The sequence below is a fragment of the Castanea sativa genome, chromosome 2 (assembly GCF_040712315.1).
Source record: "Castanea sativa cultivar Marrone di Chiusa Pesio chromosome 2, ASM4071231v1".
NCBI classification, from domain to species: domain Eukaryota; kingdom Viridiplantae; phylum Streptophyta; class Magnoliopsida; order Fagales; family Fagaceae; genus Castanea; species Castanea sativa.
Window position 1 is genome coordinate 17,935,194 of NC_134014.1, and position 15,272 is coordinate 17,950,465.

General features: G+C 34.6%; 1 protein-coding gene and 1 pseudogene across 1 annotated transcript; both read left to right on the forward strand.

Annotated features, from left to right (window-relative positions):
* The first annotated feature begins 4,456 nt into the window (after positions 1–4,456).
* LOC142624977 (uncharacterized) lies at positions 4,457–5,661 on the forward strand. Its single transcript, XM_075798694.1, has 3 exons — positions 4,457–4,475; positions 4,573–4,865; positions 5,218–5,661. Exons 1-3 carry the CDS (start codon positions 4,457–4,459, stop codon positions 5,659–5,661), a joined length of 756 nt encoding a protein of 251 aa, XP_075654809.1.
* A 1,449-nt stretch (positions 5,662–7,110) lies between these two features.
* Positions 7,111–9,793, forward strand: LOC142625895 (1-aminocyclopropane-1-carboxylate oxidase homolog 1-like; annotated as a pseudogene).
* The last annotated feature ends 5,479 nt before the right edge of the window (positions 9,794–15,272 follow it).

Here is a 15,272-nt window from a genome sequence, read left to right on the forward strand (position 1 = left end):
TGAGTAGCTTTTGTTATGAAACATGTGAGTGTTCTTAGCGTTCATAAAGATGTTACTAAGATTCATTACCTGAAACATTTGGACATGTAATGTGGTTCTAGTTGTTAGATAGTTAGCTGATGATAGTCATGTGAAATGTTTGTAGATTGAAAGTGTGAACTGTTTATAAATTGAAAGACAAAAGCAGATAGTACATTTTAAATAGAATAGAACATTTGTGTTTGTTGCATACTCTCATAAATAAATAATTAGAAAACTGATATTACATTTTGAACAGAAATTCATAATATATGCATTTTTGGCTTGTAAAATAACCCATAAAACAAATAATTAGAAAGCATAAAATTGATCTTCCAAAGAGAATCACATCTTTCAATCCTTTGCTTAGGAGACAACTTGAAGCTTTCTAACATCTTGATCCACTTGTGCAATATATTGCAACCCGTTGAGATATTTTTCTCTCTGGATTACCCTCTGGATTTTTGGTGCTTCCATTTAGACCATTCACTTTTCACTTTAATTGCTCAACATCCAAATTAAAAACTTCAATTGTGAACCTCCACCCAAACGAAAATTCCTACACACTTTCTTTTGGCTCAAGCAATAAGATTCTCACACATACATACATAAATACATATATATATATATATATATATATATATATATATTCAAACTAAATAGTATGCTTATAAGATCTTAGCGACATCAATTTGGATTTAAGACACAAAAATCCATGTTCAAAATATCCATGCAAATGCTACAAAGCAGTCTCACGCCGAAGGATTCAAAAAGCTAGAGAGTTTCTACATAGAACTGTTTGTAACTTTTAGTTTTGGTTGATTTTGATTTCTTCAGATAATAAATTAAGCCTAATGATTTAGTTCAAATTTCGTATTATTGTAATTTATGTATTACTCCTTCATTCAATATTCGAATTTGGTGACCAAAAGATTGATCTTGATCAGCATCTCCAACTATGCAAGCTCATTTGCCAGGTAAAGTAGGTATGTACATTGATGCATAGTTGTCAAAATCGCAATCTGGATCATAAGATCGCACGATTTTACGATCTCACCTCACCAAAACGTTTAGAATCGTAATAGGATCGTAAAAATGGTAAAATCATATGTAGGATTGTGTAGGATCGTATAGGATCCTACCAAAACATGTGTTTTGGGTTTGAGCTTTATTTTTTTATTTTTTTTATTTGATGGGATTGGCTTGAGCTAAGATAATCCAACTAAACCCACAAGCCCAATTGGTTATCAACAGCCCAACAACAAATTGATGTCCCAAATTTACATCTTTGTCAAAAGAAGATCTCAAAAAAAAAAAAAAACCCATAGTACTTTAGTTTAAAGTTCAAACAAAAAAAGAAACCCAAATATTTATAAACACCAATCCCAAAGTTGTGCCTCCTCTCAAGAACCCCAAAACCCATCACCTCTAGCACTCTCAATAACGTTGGCTTTTGGATTTCATATACATAATTAGCTAGTTTACTTTAGAATGGAAATCCTATTTTGGATTTCATATTGTACTAAGCTAATTGTCATTTGCTAACTAGCCTAATTTATTTTGGATTTGGAACTTATAAACTGGAAAATATTTTCAATATGTGTCGATAATATCTTGGTACTTAGTTGCTAATTAAACATATACTAAATTTTTTAGATATATTGTGTCAAAACTTTAATATATTTGTTTCGTTAGCATAGACGTAACAATGTAAGGCATGCAAATTACATTGTATAATGCAAATCTTTGTTTTTTAATGGAGGAATTCATATTTACGTGATTACTCAACATATAAAGTCACTATTAATTTTACTCAACATATTTACGTGATTACTTAAAATCTGAAAATAGGTAGGATCTTACGATTCATGATCTAATCCTCCGATCTACGATCTCACCTACCTCCCGTGATACTACGTAGGATTCCAATTTTGACAACCTTACTTTGATGCCAAAAGGCATCATTGTATTGGATTATATATATATATATATATATATATATATATATATATATATATATATATATATATATATATATAGAGAGAGAGAGAGAGAGAGAGAGAGAGAGAGAGAGAGAGAGAGACACACACACACACACACACACACACACACACACACACAATGGTTGTGGACCTCGTACTTGGCCTTGGTCTTGGTCTTTTTGCTACATACAAATTGTTTCTTCTTTCTTTGCCGTCTTTAATAGAGAATTCATGCCAATCTTTGTAGAAGCAATTTGTGATAATTGCGGGATCCGAAAAGTTAGCAAAGACAAGACTCAGAGAAATTCGTTGGTAGCTGGAGCTTAAAAGGCTTAAGTACAGTGGGTAGATTAGGCTTGAAGAGTCTTTTTATATTCATGTACTTCAACTGATTTGCTAGTGGATCATTTTAGCACAAGGACGGATCCAAGTGGTGGCCTAAGGGGGCCTGGGCCCCCCTTGGGCTCAAAAAAAAAAAATTAGCAGGTAAAATTTTCAAAAAAAAAAAAAAAGAAGGCTTGGCCCCCCCCCTCCTTAGTTTTTAGCTCAGGCCCCCCTCCTAGTAATCATGAATCCCTAGCCCAGCCAGCAAGCCCAGGAGGCAAGAGCCCATGACCCATGTAAATCTAAAAACAAAATGTAAAAAATAAAAAAGAAAAAGAAAAAAAAACTTAGCAATCCAAAACCAAACAGAGAAAGCGAAAAACGAAGGAAAAAAAAGAAGAAAGGAAAGTGAGAGGCGAGACAGAGAGATAGAGAGGCGAGATAGAGAGATAGAGAGTACTTAGAGCTAGAGAGACCCACGTCGTGACATCGCAGCCCACGCCCACGCCGTGTTGTTGTGACGCCGCTGCCCACGCCCACACTTGTGAGACCTATCTTGCTACCTAGAACCCACACCTCCATCACGTGAGAGTCTCCCTATCAGTTGTCACCGCCGCCCACACAAGACCCATTTTGCCGCCGCTGCCAGTTGCTTGATTTGCCCAGCCTAGCTTCATTGCTCTAGCCTTCACAGTTCACAAGTTTTCAATCTATCTTTTCCTTCAAAACCTAATAAAATATTTGTGAATCTTAGAATCTAACAATCTGTGCTTGTGGACTTGTGGTGTTTGTGTTTTTATTGTTGAGTGATGAACTGATGTTGGTGATTGTGAATTGAATCTGTGCTGCCTATGATTTTTTTTTTTTTTTGGCTTTGTGACTCTCTGTCACTCTGTGTTTGTGACTCTCTCTATTGTATTATATAGATAAGAGAGATAGAGATAGAGTAGAGTTTGTAGAGATTACTTAGATTAGAGAATATATTATTGTAATGTTTGACTATTTGTTCTTTGTTGATTGGTAGCTGGGCATAATAGGGACAAGTGACAGAAAAAAAAAAAAAAAAGGGTAAAGTTAAGAAAAGTTTTTGTTAGTAGTGCAGAATAAATTTATAGTGTCGGTAGTGGGATTAGGTTAGTGGGTCAGTGTCAGAAAGATGGAGACATCACAAAGACAAAGAGATAAATAAAGGCAAAGACCAAAGACAAAAAGAAAAAAACAAATCATATAATATAGAAAATTGTCACACAAATTTAAGAAAATAACAATGATTCACTTGTGCCTATTGTTAACTCATAATGCTAAATTAGATAAATTTATAAATTGAAAAGAAGTAAGAAATACTAAATTTATAATTAAATGCATCATGCATATCACCTAGATTCTAGTATTTGTCTTTAGTTAGTAACAACAACCATTTGTGAGATAATATATATGATTCTTATTTTATTTGTAGATCAAGAAAAAATCAACTACAATGTTTGATTTTTTCAAAAGAAAATATTCAAATTCTTCCGAAGTCAACGTGGGATTGCCAACAACTAATGTTACTATTCCAATTCTAGAAAATGTGGATGTTCCAATTCTAGAAAATATTCATTCCCTAATTCTAAAAAATGTCGATGATTCAATCCCAAGAAATATTTATTCCCCAATTCTAGAAAATGCCAATATCCCAATTCGGAAAATAACCATATCTCTCAAACACAATTTCAAAAAGTTGATCTTGATTCTTTGGATTATGATCCCGAAACACGCAAACAAATATGGGAATATCATGTTAATCAACATGATGAAATTCGATGGGCTTACATTAAAAATGGTCCTCACCAACCTCCTCTAGAGACATACGAAAAAAGTGGAAAACACAATTGTAGCTTTCAAGCTTCTTGGTTTGAATATTATTCAACATGGCTTGAGTATTCTCCTATGAAAAATGCAACTTATTGTCTACCTTGCTTTGTCTTTCTTAATCCAAATGGGGTTGTGGAAAAAAATACATTCACTGTTGATGGATTTAGAAATTGGAAAAAAGTTGAGGGCAAAAATTGTTATTTTCAAGGTCATATAGGAAAAGATCCTAACTCAACTCATAGAGTTGCTGAGCAAATGTGTAAGGATTTGATGAACCAATGGTAGCATTTACAAAGGGTAGTTGATCATTTCATTATTGAACAAATTGCAAATAATCGGTTGCAACTGAAGGCCTCAATTTTTATTGTTTGACATCTTGCCTTTCAAGCTATAGCTTTTAGAGGTCGAGATGAAAGTTTTAGTTCATCTAATTGTGGGAACTTTCTTGAATCATTGGGTATTGTGACTTTTTGGAATGAGAAGGTTGCTGAAATAATAGAAAAAGCTCCCAAAAATGCAACCTACACATCACCTAGGATTCAAAAGGAAATTCTACATGTTTTCTCGGCTGAAGTAAAGAAGGCCATTCGAGAAGAAATTGGTGATGCAAAGTTTTTCATAATGGTTGATGAAGCTCGTGATAAGTCCATGAAAGATCAAATGACTGTGGTGTTTAGATATGTTGATGTAGAAGGCTTTGTGAAATAACTTTCTTTGGGCTTATTCATGTTGTTGATATTGCGGTTTTGACTCTAAAGAAGGGGATATATTCTTTGTTATCTCAACATTGCTTGGATATACAAAATTTGAGGGCAAGGATATGATGGATCAAGGATATGATGGAGCAAGTAACATGCGAGGTATATCGAATGGATTACAAGCTTTGATTTTGAATGATTGCCCATATGCTTACTAGATCCATTGTTTTGCACTTCGCTTACAATTGGCATTAGTAAAAGCATAAAAAAAAATTGTCTCCATTAGTGGGTTTTTTCTTAAATTGCTTTTGGTGATCAAAACTATTAATGTTTCATGCAAGCATAACGAGCAATTGAAAGTTGCGAATGCTAATGAAATAGCACATTTAATTGATCTTGAAGAGTTTGAGACTGGAAGTGAACTTAACCAAATTGACACTTTACAACGACCTGTAAAAACACGTTGGAGTTCACATTTTAGATCAGTTTCTAGCTTATTAAGGATGTTTACTTCAACTGTTGAAGTTTTACTAAATATAATTGATGATGCAAGTGATGGAGAACATCGGGCAGAAGCAGAGTCAACTTATGATGGTTTAACTTCATTTGAATCTGTCTTCATCTTGCATCTTGAGAAGGAAACTATGGAGATCACTAATAAATTTTGTCAAGCTTTGCAAAGCCAATCTCAAGACATTTTAAATACCATGCATTTACTTCATCTACTAAAGCACTTATCCAAAAATTTAGAGATGATGGATGGGATGGCTTACTCATCACCGTGATATCATTTTGTGAGAAGCATTGCATTGATGTCCTAGATATGAATGCTTGTTATGTTGGGAGGCGAGGTTGAGCTCATAATTAGTAAGATAACGTTACAATTGAGCATTATTATCGAGTAAATAATTTTTATGCTGCAATAGATTCTCAACTACAGGAACTAAATCATCGGTTTAATGAGGATGCAATGGAGTTACTTAGGCTTAGCTCAGTTTTAGAACCTTAAGAAGCATTAAAATCTTTCAAAAGTAGTGATCTTTGTTTGTTGGTAAAGAATTTCTATCCACAAGATTTCACAGATTATGACAAACAAGTGTTAGAGAATGAGCTTTATCATTTTGAGCATAATGTAGTCTAGGATCCAGAGTTCAAAAAATTGAAAAGTTTATCTAAGTTGTGTCAATGGTTAGTGAGAATTGGAAATTCAGAATATTACAAACTTGTTTATAGAATGGTGAGACTTGTACTTACTCTTCTAGTTTCTACTGCTACTACAGAGCGAGTATTTTCAGCAATGAAAGTTATCAAAACTAATATTCGAAACAAAATGAAAATGATTTTTTGACGGACTCTTTGATGTTATACATTGAAAATGATATGGCTTCGACATTTAGTTTGAATTCAATCATAGGTGATTTTGAAGATATGAAAGAGCGTCGAGTTCCCTTTTCATAGATGATTGTATTAAGAAACAATAGTGTTTCGTGTCTTTTGTTTTTGTTAGTAGATGATTGTATCTTAACATATTAAGAAAGAATGATTTTTGAGTATTTGTCTTAGTTGATAGTTTATTAATACTATATAAATGTGTATTTAAATTTTTTTTGCTAATCCCCCCCCCCCCCCCCCCCCGCGCTTGAAATCCTAGGTTCGTCCCTGTTTTAGCATGTCGGGCTGTGAAGAGATTTTTCTGTCGGGTTCTCTAGTTTTCCTCTTCGATAATACATCGTATTATCTTGTATTTGCTCCCTTCTTCTCTTACTAGCTACTTGTGCTTTTACTTAATTATCAATTATGTTTATTCCTGTACTGGTTAGTAGCCTTTGGTTGATTACCTGTTTATTTCTCTTATTCCATATTGTTTAGAGTAAATTAAAAGTAATCTAGCATAATTTAAAATTTGGGGGTCTAAACTTATTCTAATATTTATACTAGTGAGCTTTCAATATGTGTGTGTATATATATATCCATATGTTATTAATAAAATTTATGAAATTTATTTTGTCTATTGTCGAGTGTCGATGGCACTAATGACAGTGAAAGTGTGAAACAGAACAAAAGAAAAGACAAAAGCCACTTCAGCGGAAGTCAATGGTACATTGGGATCAATTATTTAGTTTTGGCAAAAATACTTGTTAATTAATTATTAATGACAACACCTAACTGGGCAGTTTTATCTATCCAGTTAATATAAGAAAGTTGATTTCTCACGTCTTGACCTATATCCCTCATCGAAAAAGCAAAAAAAAATTATTTTCACAAGCTCAGCGGAATTACTGGCAAAAATGGAATCCAAATATGATCGGAGAAGTGAATTGAAGGCTTTTGACGAGTCTAAAGCTGGGGTAAAAGGACTCATTGATGCTGGAGTGGAAAAGATCCCACGGATATTCATCCATGAGCAAAATAAGCAGAACAATTTGTCAGATTCTTCCTTTGACTCCAAGTTCAGCATTCCAGTCATAGACTTTGAAGGTATCAATAAAGATGTCACTCTACGTGATAACATAGTTAACAAAGTCCGAGATGCTTGTGAGAACTGGGGTTTCTTTCAGATTGTCAATCATGGAGTTGAGGTAGCTGTGCTTGATGAGATTATTGATAGTATACGAGGATTTCATGAGCAAGACTAGGAGGTTAAAAAAGAATTTTATACACGTGATTTGTCGAGAAGTTTTACATACAATACCAATTTTGATTTGTATAAAGCTCAAGCAGCCAATTGGAGGGATACCATATATTGTTCTATGGCGCCTTGTCCACCAAATCCTGCAGAATTGCCAGAAGTATGCAGGTACTTTTTAATGCCATATGAGCAATTGCATCACCAATCTTAGTTACAATTTTTTTTCTTTTATTTTTTTGCTAAAAAGCTAATAGAGCAACAGTACTCTAATTAATCTTAAATTAAATTGTTCTCTACTATTGATAAATTTCCTTTTAAAAAAACAAAAAAAGGGGGTTGGGGGGACGGCAAGAAGGTATATTTTTTGTCATTAGAGTTTGTGATTCTCTTTATATTTATGTTTTAATAATTTTTATTTTGTTCTTTCACGTTTGATTTTGATTTTATATTGGTCATAGCATTAATTTATCTTAATAATCTAACTTTATATAAAATTTTCTTTTTTTGATGAACTTCTTTGTGCCTGTAACAATGAAATTCTTATTTTCCATAGCAATATGGAGCTAATATTTCATAAAATGGTTATGAAGGTACATAGCAGTCACATTATTTTAACGAAAATGAATGAGATGACTCATATGAGAACTGAGAAGGAAATCCTTATGAAATGTCAAAATAAAATTCTGAAACATAGAGGATCAACATAAAAATAATCACAAACTCTAAAATTCAGAAAGTGTAAGTACAAAGAAATTTTTAAAGGGGTAGGAAGTCCACCCTCACCCCCTCTCCTCTTTCGGCTAACAGTCAGGGAAAAAAAAGGGACAAAAACTATATATATGTGTGTGGATAAAACTTAGGTACAATTCCTCACTTAAGATTGAGTCATGTGGCTACTTAACTAAAAAATACACTTCTATCCATAAGAAAAATTTCACATGGTAGAATATTAAAAGATAAACTTCAAGAATAGTGGTTAAGTATTGTACTCAAGTATTGCACGTGTGTGTGGATGTTGATCAAATATATCTTTTGTTTAGTCCATCAAAGTCCTAACTTCTTGGACGTGGAGGGAGAAGTTTATTTTTAGTCCCAAACAGTTCTTCTCCTCACCACAATCTGAAGCCCTTTGCATCGAGTCCAGATCTTCTGTCTCACTTTTCCTGCTCCACTCTATACTCCACCAATAAAAACTTGCCACGTGTTCACCTAAGTAATTAAATACTACTATTAATTAATAACGGTAACATTAATAAGTCAATAATTATAGTATTTAATTACTTAGGTGAACACGTGACAAGTTTTTATTGGTAGAGTATAGAGTGGAGCAGGAAAAGTGGGACAGAAGATTTGGACTCCTTTACACCCCCCACCCCCCCTAAAAAAAATTTCATTCTAGTTTGTATTATTATTATTTCTCGGGTAATTGAAAATCGTGTTTATATTTTTGATCAAATTGCAGAGATATAATGATTGATTACTCGAACAAGGTAATGAATTTATAGGGCTAACAATATCCGAGTTGCTGTCAGAAGCTCTCGGCCTTAATCCCAATCACCTCAAAGACATGGGCTGTGTTGAGGGCCTTTATGTTTTGGGCCATTACTATCCAGCATGCCCTGAACCAGATTTGACATTGGGCCTTACCAAACACAGTGATGCTACATTCCTCACTATTCTTTTGCAGGACCAAATAGGTGGCCTTCAAGTCCTCTATCAAAATCATTGGGTCGATGTTATCCCCATTCCTGGATCACTGGTAGTGAACCCGGAGACATGATCCAAGTAAGTAATTTTCATGCATCACGAGTCATACATATTATAATTTTTATTTACATAAATAATAATAATAATAATAATAATAATAATAATAATAATAATAATAATAATAAAAATAAAAATCTTCTTTAACTTTAATGTGTGTTTAATTTGGTGCAGCTAATCTCCAAAAGTAAATTCAAAAGCGTATTTCATAGGGTACTGGCAAGGAATGTAAGTCCAAGAATCTTTGTAGCGTGTTTTTTTAGAACACATAACAAGCAAGAGAGCACCCATAGGTTGTATGGACCAATCAAGAAGTCGTTATCAAAAGAAAACCCCCCTATCTACAGGGACACAACTGTAAAAGACTATGTTTCTTACATTCACTCGGTAGGGCTGGATGGGAACTCAGGATTAGAATATTTCAAAATTTGAAGTTGGCTATATCAATGTCCAAGGTTAGCTTTTTTTGAAGAAATTATAATATTCTCATGGTAAATCACATTACTTGTCTACCATTCTACTAAAAAACCTCCACTTGTTTAAAATTGTTAAATCAGAAAAAAAAATTTAAACATAAACTAATTACTGACTCAACAATTTTAAATAGGTAGAAATCTTTTAGTGGAATGTTGGATGAGGCACGTGATCCATTATGAGAACCGTGTAATTTCTTGCTTTTGTGAGACTTACAGAACATAATATAAGATTTGCCTTGTTCATTGAAGTTTTAACAGTGATCCCCAACTATTGCTCCAAATGTGTTTATTTGTTAGGTCTTGCTTTGCTTGGATTTTCAATTTTGTCCCCGTATGTGCACGTTAATTAACATTTTCTGACGTTGCTATGTTTGCCCATTGTCTGGCGTAGCAACTATATATAAAGTGTGTCTTATGTGTAATAAATTTGAACTTATATTGTTAATAGCTTATATGGAATATCTATTACTGGTTGAATTGTGCACTAGCAGTTGCGGTATAAATTGCTGAGTAATTCTTAGGTAATCTCGAAGCATGGTAAATGGTACTATTTTCTCTCACAATCATGGTAGAATTTACTAATTAAATCTAAAGTGGGGTCTATTATGAATATGAGAGGAGGAAACACCATTTCACTATACTCCAAAACTACCTATGTATTTTTTTAAATTGCTTGTAGAATCATGATGTATTTAATGTCTTCCTATTACATGCAAGTTATGATTCCATGATTCAGGCAAGTTATGCTACAACAATTTGTTGAGACCAGGAATATGCCAGTCAGCCACGTTTGTGATAGATACATACAAAAAAATCAGCAGTGAATGCTTGATGAGATTCAGCACTATCCCTGCTATGTCTTATAGTCAAGGGCCCAGGATGGAGACTAGGGGCCCTTTACTTTTGGAAAATTCTCCCTCCCTCTTGTTTTTTTGGTAAAAATAAAAATAATTTTGGACATAAATTTCAATAATGGACTCTCTTAGATTTTGACTAAAAACATGTAATGCATTTAAATAGTTGACTAATATATTTTTAGACAAAGTTTAGCTATAAAATTAGTTGTAGTCTTAGACTACAAACTTACTTTATATCTTTTTATTGAAGGTGAATTTTGACAAATCCACCATTGGATTACATCTTCTTCTTATATCCTCCATACTTGCAAAATTTCAAGAAAATTAAAGATCAATAGCTATGTCATCAATAAATTTTTGAATTGGCAAGTTTTTGTAATTTAAAATTATGCACAAAATATAAGCTTATAGATCATATAGTAAATAATTTCCGATTGACACAAAATTTAATATATGTATGAAGAGCGTAAAGAACATGCAATTTAACGGTTAGATTTTCAAAATATATTATAGTATTTATTTTATTGAGTGAGTTTGTAGCCTTAAGTTACAACCAATTTTGTATCTAAATTTTGTCTTATATTTTTTTATTCCCTCTAATAACTCTTATGTAATACATAACTCATTAAAGTAAAGTGTATTTATTGTATACCATACGTAATTTAATTATATTTTATTTTCATTAAATTGACTTAAATATTTTTAGACAAGTCAAGACTTACTTTTTTTTTTGGGCAAAGATGTAAACACTTATTGGATATAAATATTTTTGCTTATGTAAGAAAATATCATATTTCATTTTAAATCAAAATTACAAACATTCTATTTACAAGCAATAAATAAATATTATGTGTGTGTGTGTTATTTCATAGTCCACATCCACACAATTCAGCTATTACAATCTCCAACACTTATCAAATGCCTCAATAGTAGATGATGTAAACAACTAAACACAAAATTTTAAATTTGAAAATCAAACAATTGAAACAATTTCACAAATGTAAATTTGTATTGATAAACTGTATTGATAAACAAGTGGGTAAAATTCTTTATATTTATATTCTAGTATAATAGAATAATCATCTGATTCGATTTCCATAGAAACGTCTTCAGTTCAAGTTTTGTGCCAATGCAATCTTAAATAGAACACAAAATATCTTCTATTTTGGTCAGAAAGTGATTGAATGATCTTCCAATGCAATCTTGAGAAAACTACATAGTCAATGAGGTCATGGAGAAGCTCATGAACAAGATGACAAATTTAGCATTGATTGAGCCAAAAAAAGAAAAGAAAAAAAGAATAATAAGTGTGATTTGGAAGTCTTTTTTTTTATTATTTACTGTGAACATAGAATTATATTGAATACGGGAAAACCCCAAAGTAAATTACAAATTGTCTGTGTCCGCTTATAACAGCTAAAAAATAAACCCACGACATAAAGTAAAGAGCTCCATTCGAGCTGGGTGATTATGGTCTTGCAAGGTACCGAGTCAGGCGTTGGTAGTCTTGTTGCAGGGTCGTGGCACCATGGAGTATATCACTTGGTTGGGACTGCTTGTTTTCAAAATAAAACCGGTTTCTGGCGTTCCAAATGAACCAAGCGAACATCGCCCACACCTCCATTTCGTTCCCCTTGAGCTTGCCTTCCATCTGTCTAGCGAGGGAATGAAAATTCTGTGATACTGCTGCACATTTCTGCAGTTTTCCTTTAACCAGTGCCCAAACATTGGTAGCCAACGGGCACTCCCACTGGAAGTCTTAAGTAGGAAATGAACTCCAAAAATTAAAATCTCTTAAAAAACAAAAGGGAGTGAGACAATACTATAGTAAAAAAAGAAATTAGTCGACAAGTGGATTAAGATCAGGTACCACCGTAAGTGCTCAAAAACTAAAGGCTCAAGCCCACTTAGAACAGTGGTACCTTATCCTTCAAATCAGGCTCAAACAATAGAATTTTTAAAGAGCATGGGAAAAGTAATCCAAGTGCAATTCTAAATTGAGCCCAAGTTTAAGGCCAAAGAGCCTTGAATAACAGACATGTATGAGTTAAACAACAATAGGGGATAATGACCTCCTCGGGTGGGGCCAAGGATTAACTTCTTGTATATAAATGTAGTTCAAGCTTTTACATCAGGCTTTTCACTACTCTCTCTCCTATTCTCATGGACTTCAGATTCTTCAACCCCCTTTTTTGAGGGGTTCCCTTCCTTTTATATCATTTTTCCATGCATCCTAGCCCCCCCCTGTGTGTCTTAGGGCATCTCTCAAGATACTTGTCCCATCAAGACTCTGCTGAAGGCAGTAAAACGGGCTGCTAACTGTGAAGGTACTGTTCAGGAGTCATTTCCACATTAATGCAGCTAATAAGGTTGGTGGAGGGTATTGAATGCGGAGGTGGGAGGTATATCCTTCAAGAAGCTTCCTCCTGACCATCCTTGTCTTCGTTGCCATACCTTTTCCTCTTCTCAAGCCTTTGAGGGATATCAGTTGTCCTGGTCCCCTTACTCTTCTCAGGTAGGTGGAGTTCTTGGAATTCGCCTACCCTCCTTAACCTGGGTTATGATTATTGTTCCTCGGTTAAGACTCTTCGATCCTCGAACCCCACACAGGTACAATACCATGAGTATTGCACTTGATGCAATAGCTCGCAATGACTAAGATTAAGAGTTGAAAAAACTACTTTCAATCTCAATCATTAAATTTTATAAATTAAAAAAAAAAAAGAAAAAAAAAAGTGAGAGTAGTAGAAACTTAAGGAAACTACGCAGTGGATGAAGTCATGGAGAAGCTCATGAAGAAAATGACAAATATCACATTGCTTGAGCTAAAAAAATGAATAGTAAATGTGATTTGGAAATCTCAAATAGGAAATGAACTCCAAAAATTGAAATCTTTTAAAAACAAAAAGGAGTGAGAAAATGCTATAGTTAGAAAATTGGAAGACAGGTAGATTGAGATTGAAAGTTCACTTAGTGTATAAAATACTTGTGAATGTTTAGACCCCAAATTCAAAATAACCAAAGTAAGCTTATATTCAAACAATATATGTGCGGAATATGAAATATAAACAATACCCAATTGGCAAACTATTTTAACACATAATTAATCACAAACATAGCAACAATTAATGGTTAAAGAGTAAGGGAAGAGAGATGCAAATACAAGGATAACACCGGCATGTGTTAGCGAAGAGGAAACTGAAAAATTCGGCGAAAAACCTCTCCGCCACCCTCCAAACGGTAAAATGATCCACTAGAAAAATAGTTGAGATATATGAATAGCAATAGACCCTCCAAGCCTAATCTACCCGATGCACCTAAGCCCTCCAAACTTCTGGCTCCAACAAGGTTAAGCCTAACCGTGTCTTCTCTAGCTCTATGGATCCCACAATAAGTTCCATATTGCATTCGCCATCCTTGGCATCTTCCTATACTTCCTAAGCTTCAAAAACACTCTTAACACTTTAAAGGGGTGTGAGTTGTGTTTGGGTACAAATCTCCTCTAAATGGGTATAACAATGGGAGAGGAAAGAAGAAGAGACTACAAAGATTTTACTCTAAGAATGAGTAACTCTCTCTCTAATGAGGTGGGTGTGTTTTGAAACCTCTCTTAAGGTTTTTCTCTCAATAGCCACACCTACATTTCGTGGGTATAAGGGTATTTATAGTAGGGTATGAGATGGAATGTGAAAAATCAATTTTCAGCAAAACAGGGTGCACTGGCGAGTCACTCGCGACTAGGATGAGTCGCGAGTTCCAATCGCCAATTAACAAAAAGACCAGACTATACTTTTTTTCTTGTAGTGATCCAACTATCATGAGCCTAGATGTTCTCTGCTTTTCTCCAGTCAGAAGTAGCAGGGACTCTTGCCACAATTAGGGCTGCTACCCAAACTTGTTGGCAGTATTCCCTACATAATTCTGCTAGCTCTTCGGCTAGTTGGGTCTCCATTGCCTCAACCCTTTCATTGTAAGAAGCCTTTTTTGCAGCCTCCACGGTCTCTTTGATGGTATGAGCCGCTTCCTTGGCCTGAGCAAGCTCCATTTTTAAGTCTATGATTTACTGCTAAGCTTTGGATAGATCTTCTTCTTTTTGGCATAGCAGCTTGTGTTGCCCCTCCACTTGAGCCTGGGCATTTTTGAGTCCGGCCACGGCACACTCTTTTTCTCATTAGTCTCATCTGCCAATTTGGTGGCCAGCTCATTTTTCTCCTGCTCGGCATGGCCCAAAGCCTTCTCAGTTTCCTCCACCAACTTCTCAGCAACAAAAACCTCTTGAATTGCCTGTGTGGAGATGTTGAACAAGTGCGTTATGGTAAGAACAATATGAAAGGGCACATGAAAAGGGTTTGTAAGAAGATAATAAAAGTAGCGAGGTAGAAGTGATTGGGGGACACGTACTAAAGCCAAATCTCTTTTTAGGGCGAGGAAAAGGTGTGGCTGGCTCATCTTCTCCAAAGCCTCCATGTCCTTCGGTAGAAGGATAGGCTGTTCTAGAGCATTAGCCAGGTGATGAGCATGTCATCGCTGGAATTCTCTTACACTAGAGTGGCGGGGAATTGGGGCCCCGTCCAACTCCAGTGCAGGGGACCAACTGGATTGTGTGCGATGCACCTCAGCCAAATCATGGCTCTTCCCAGTCTCTACGGAAGAGGCGCGTGTTCCACCCT

Excerpts from the sequence above, each read along its gene's own strand:
- LOC142624977 (XM_075798694.1), top strand. Across the intron at positions 4,866-5,217 it reads TGGTGTTTAGATATGTTGAT|CATAACGAGCAATTGAAAGT; the intron begins GTAGAAGGCTTT and ends GTTTCATGCAAG.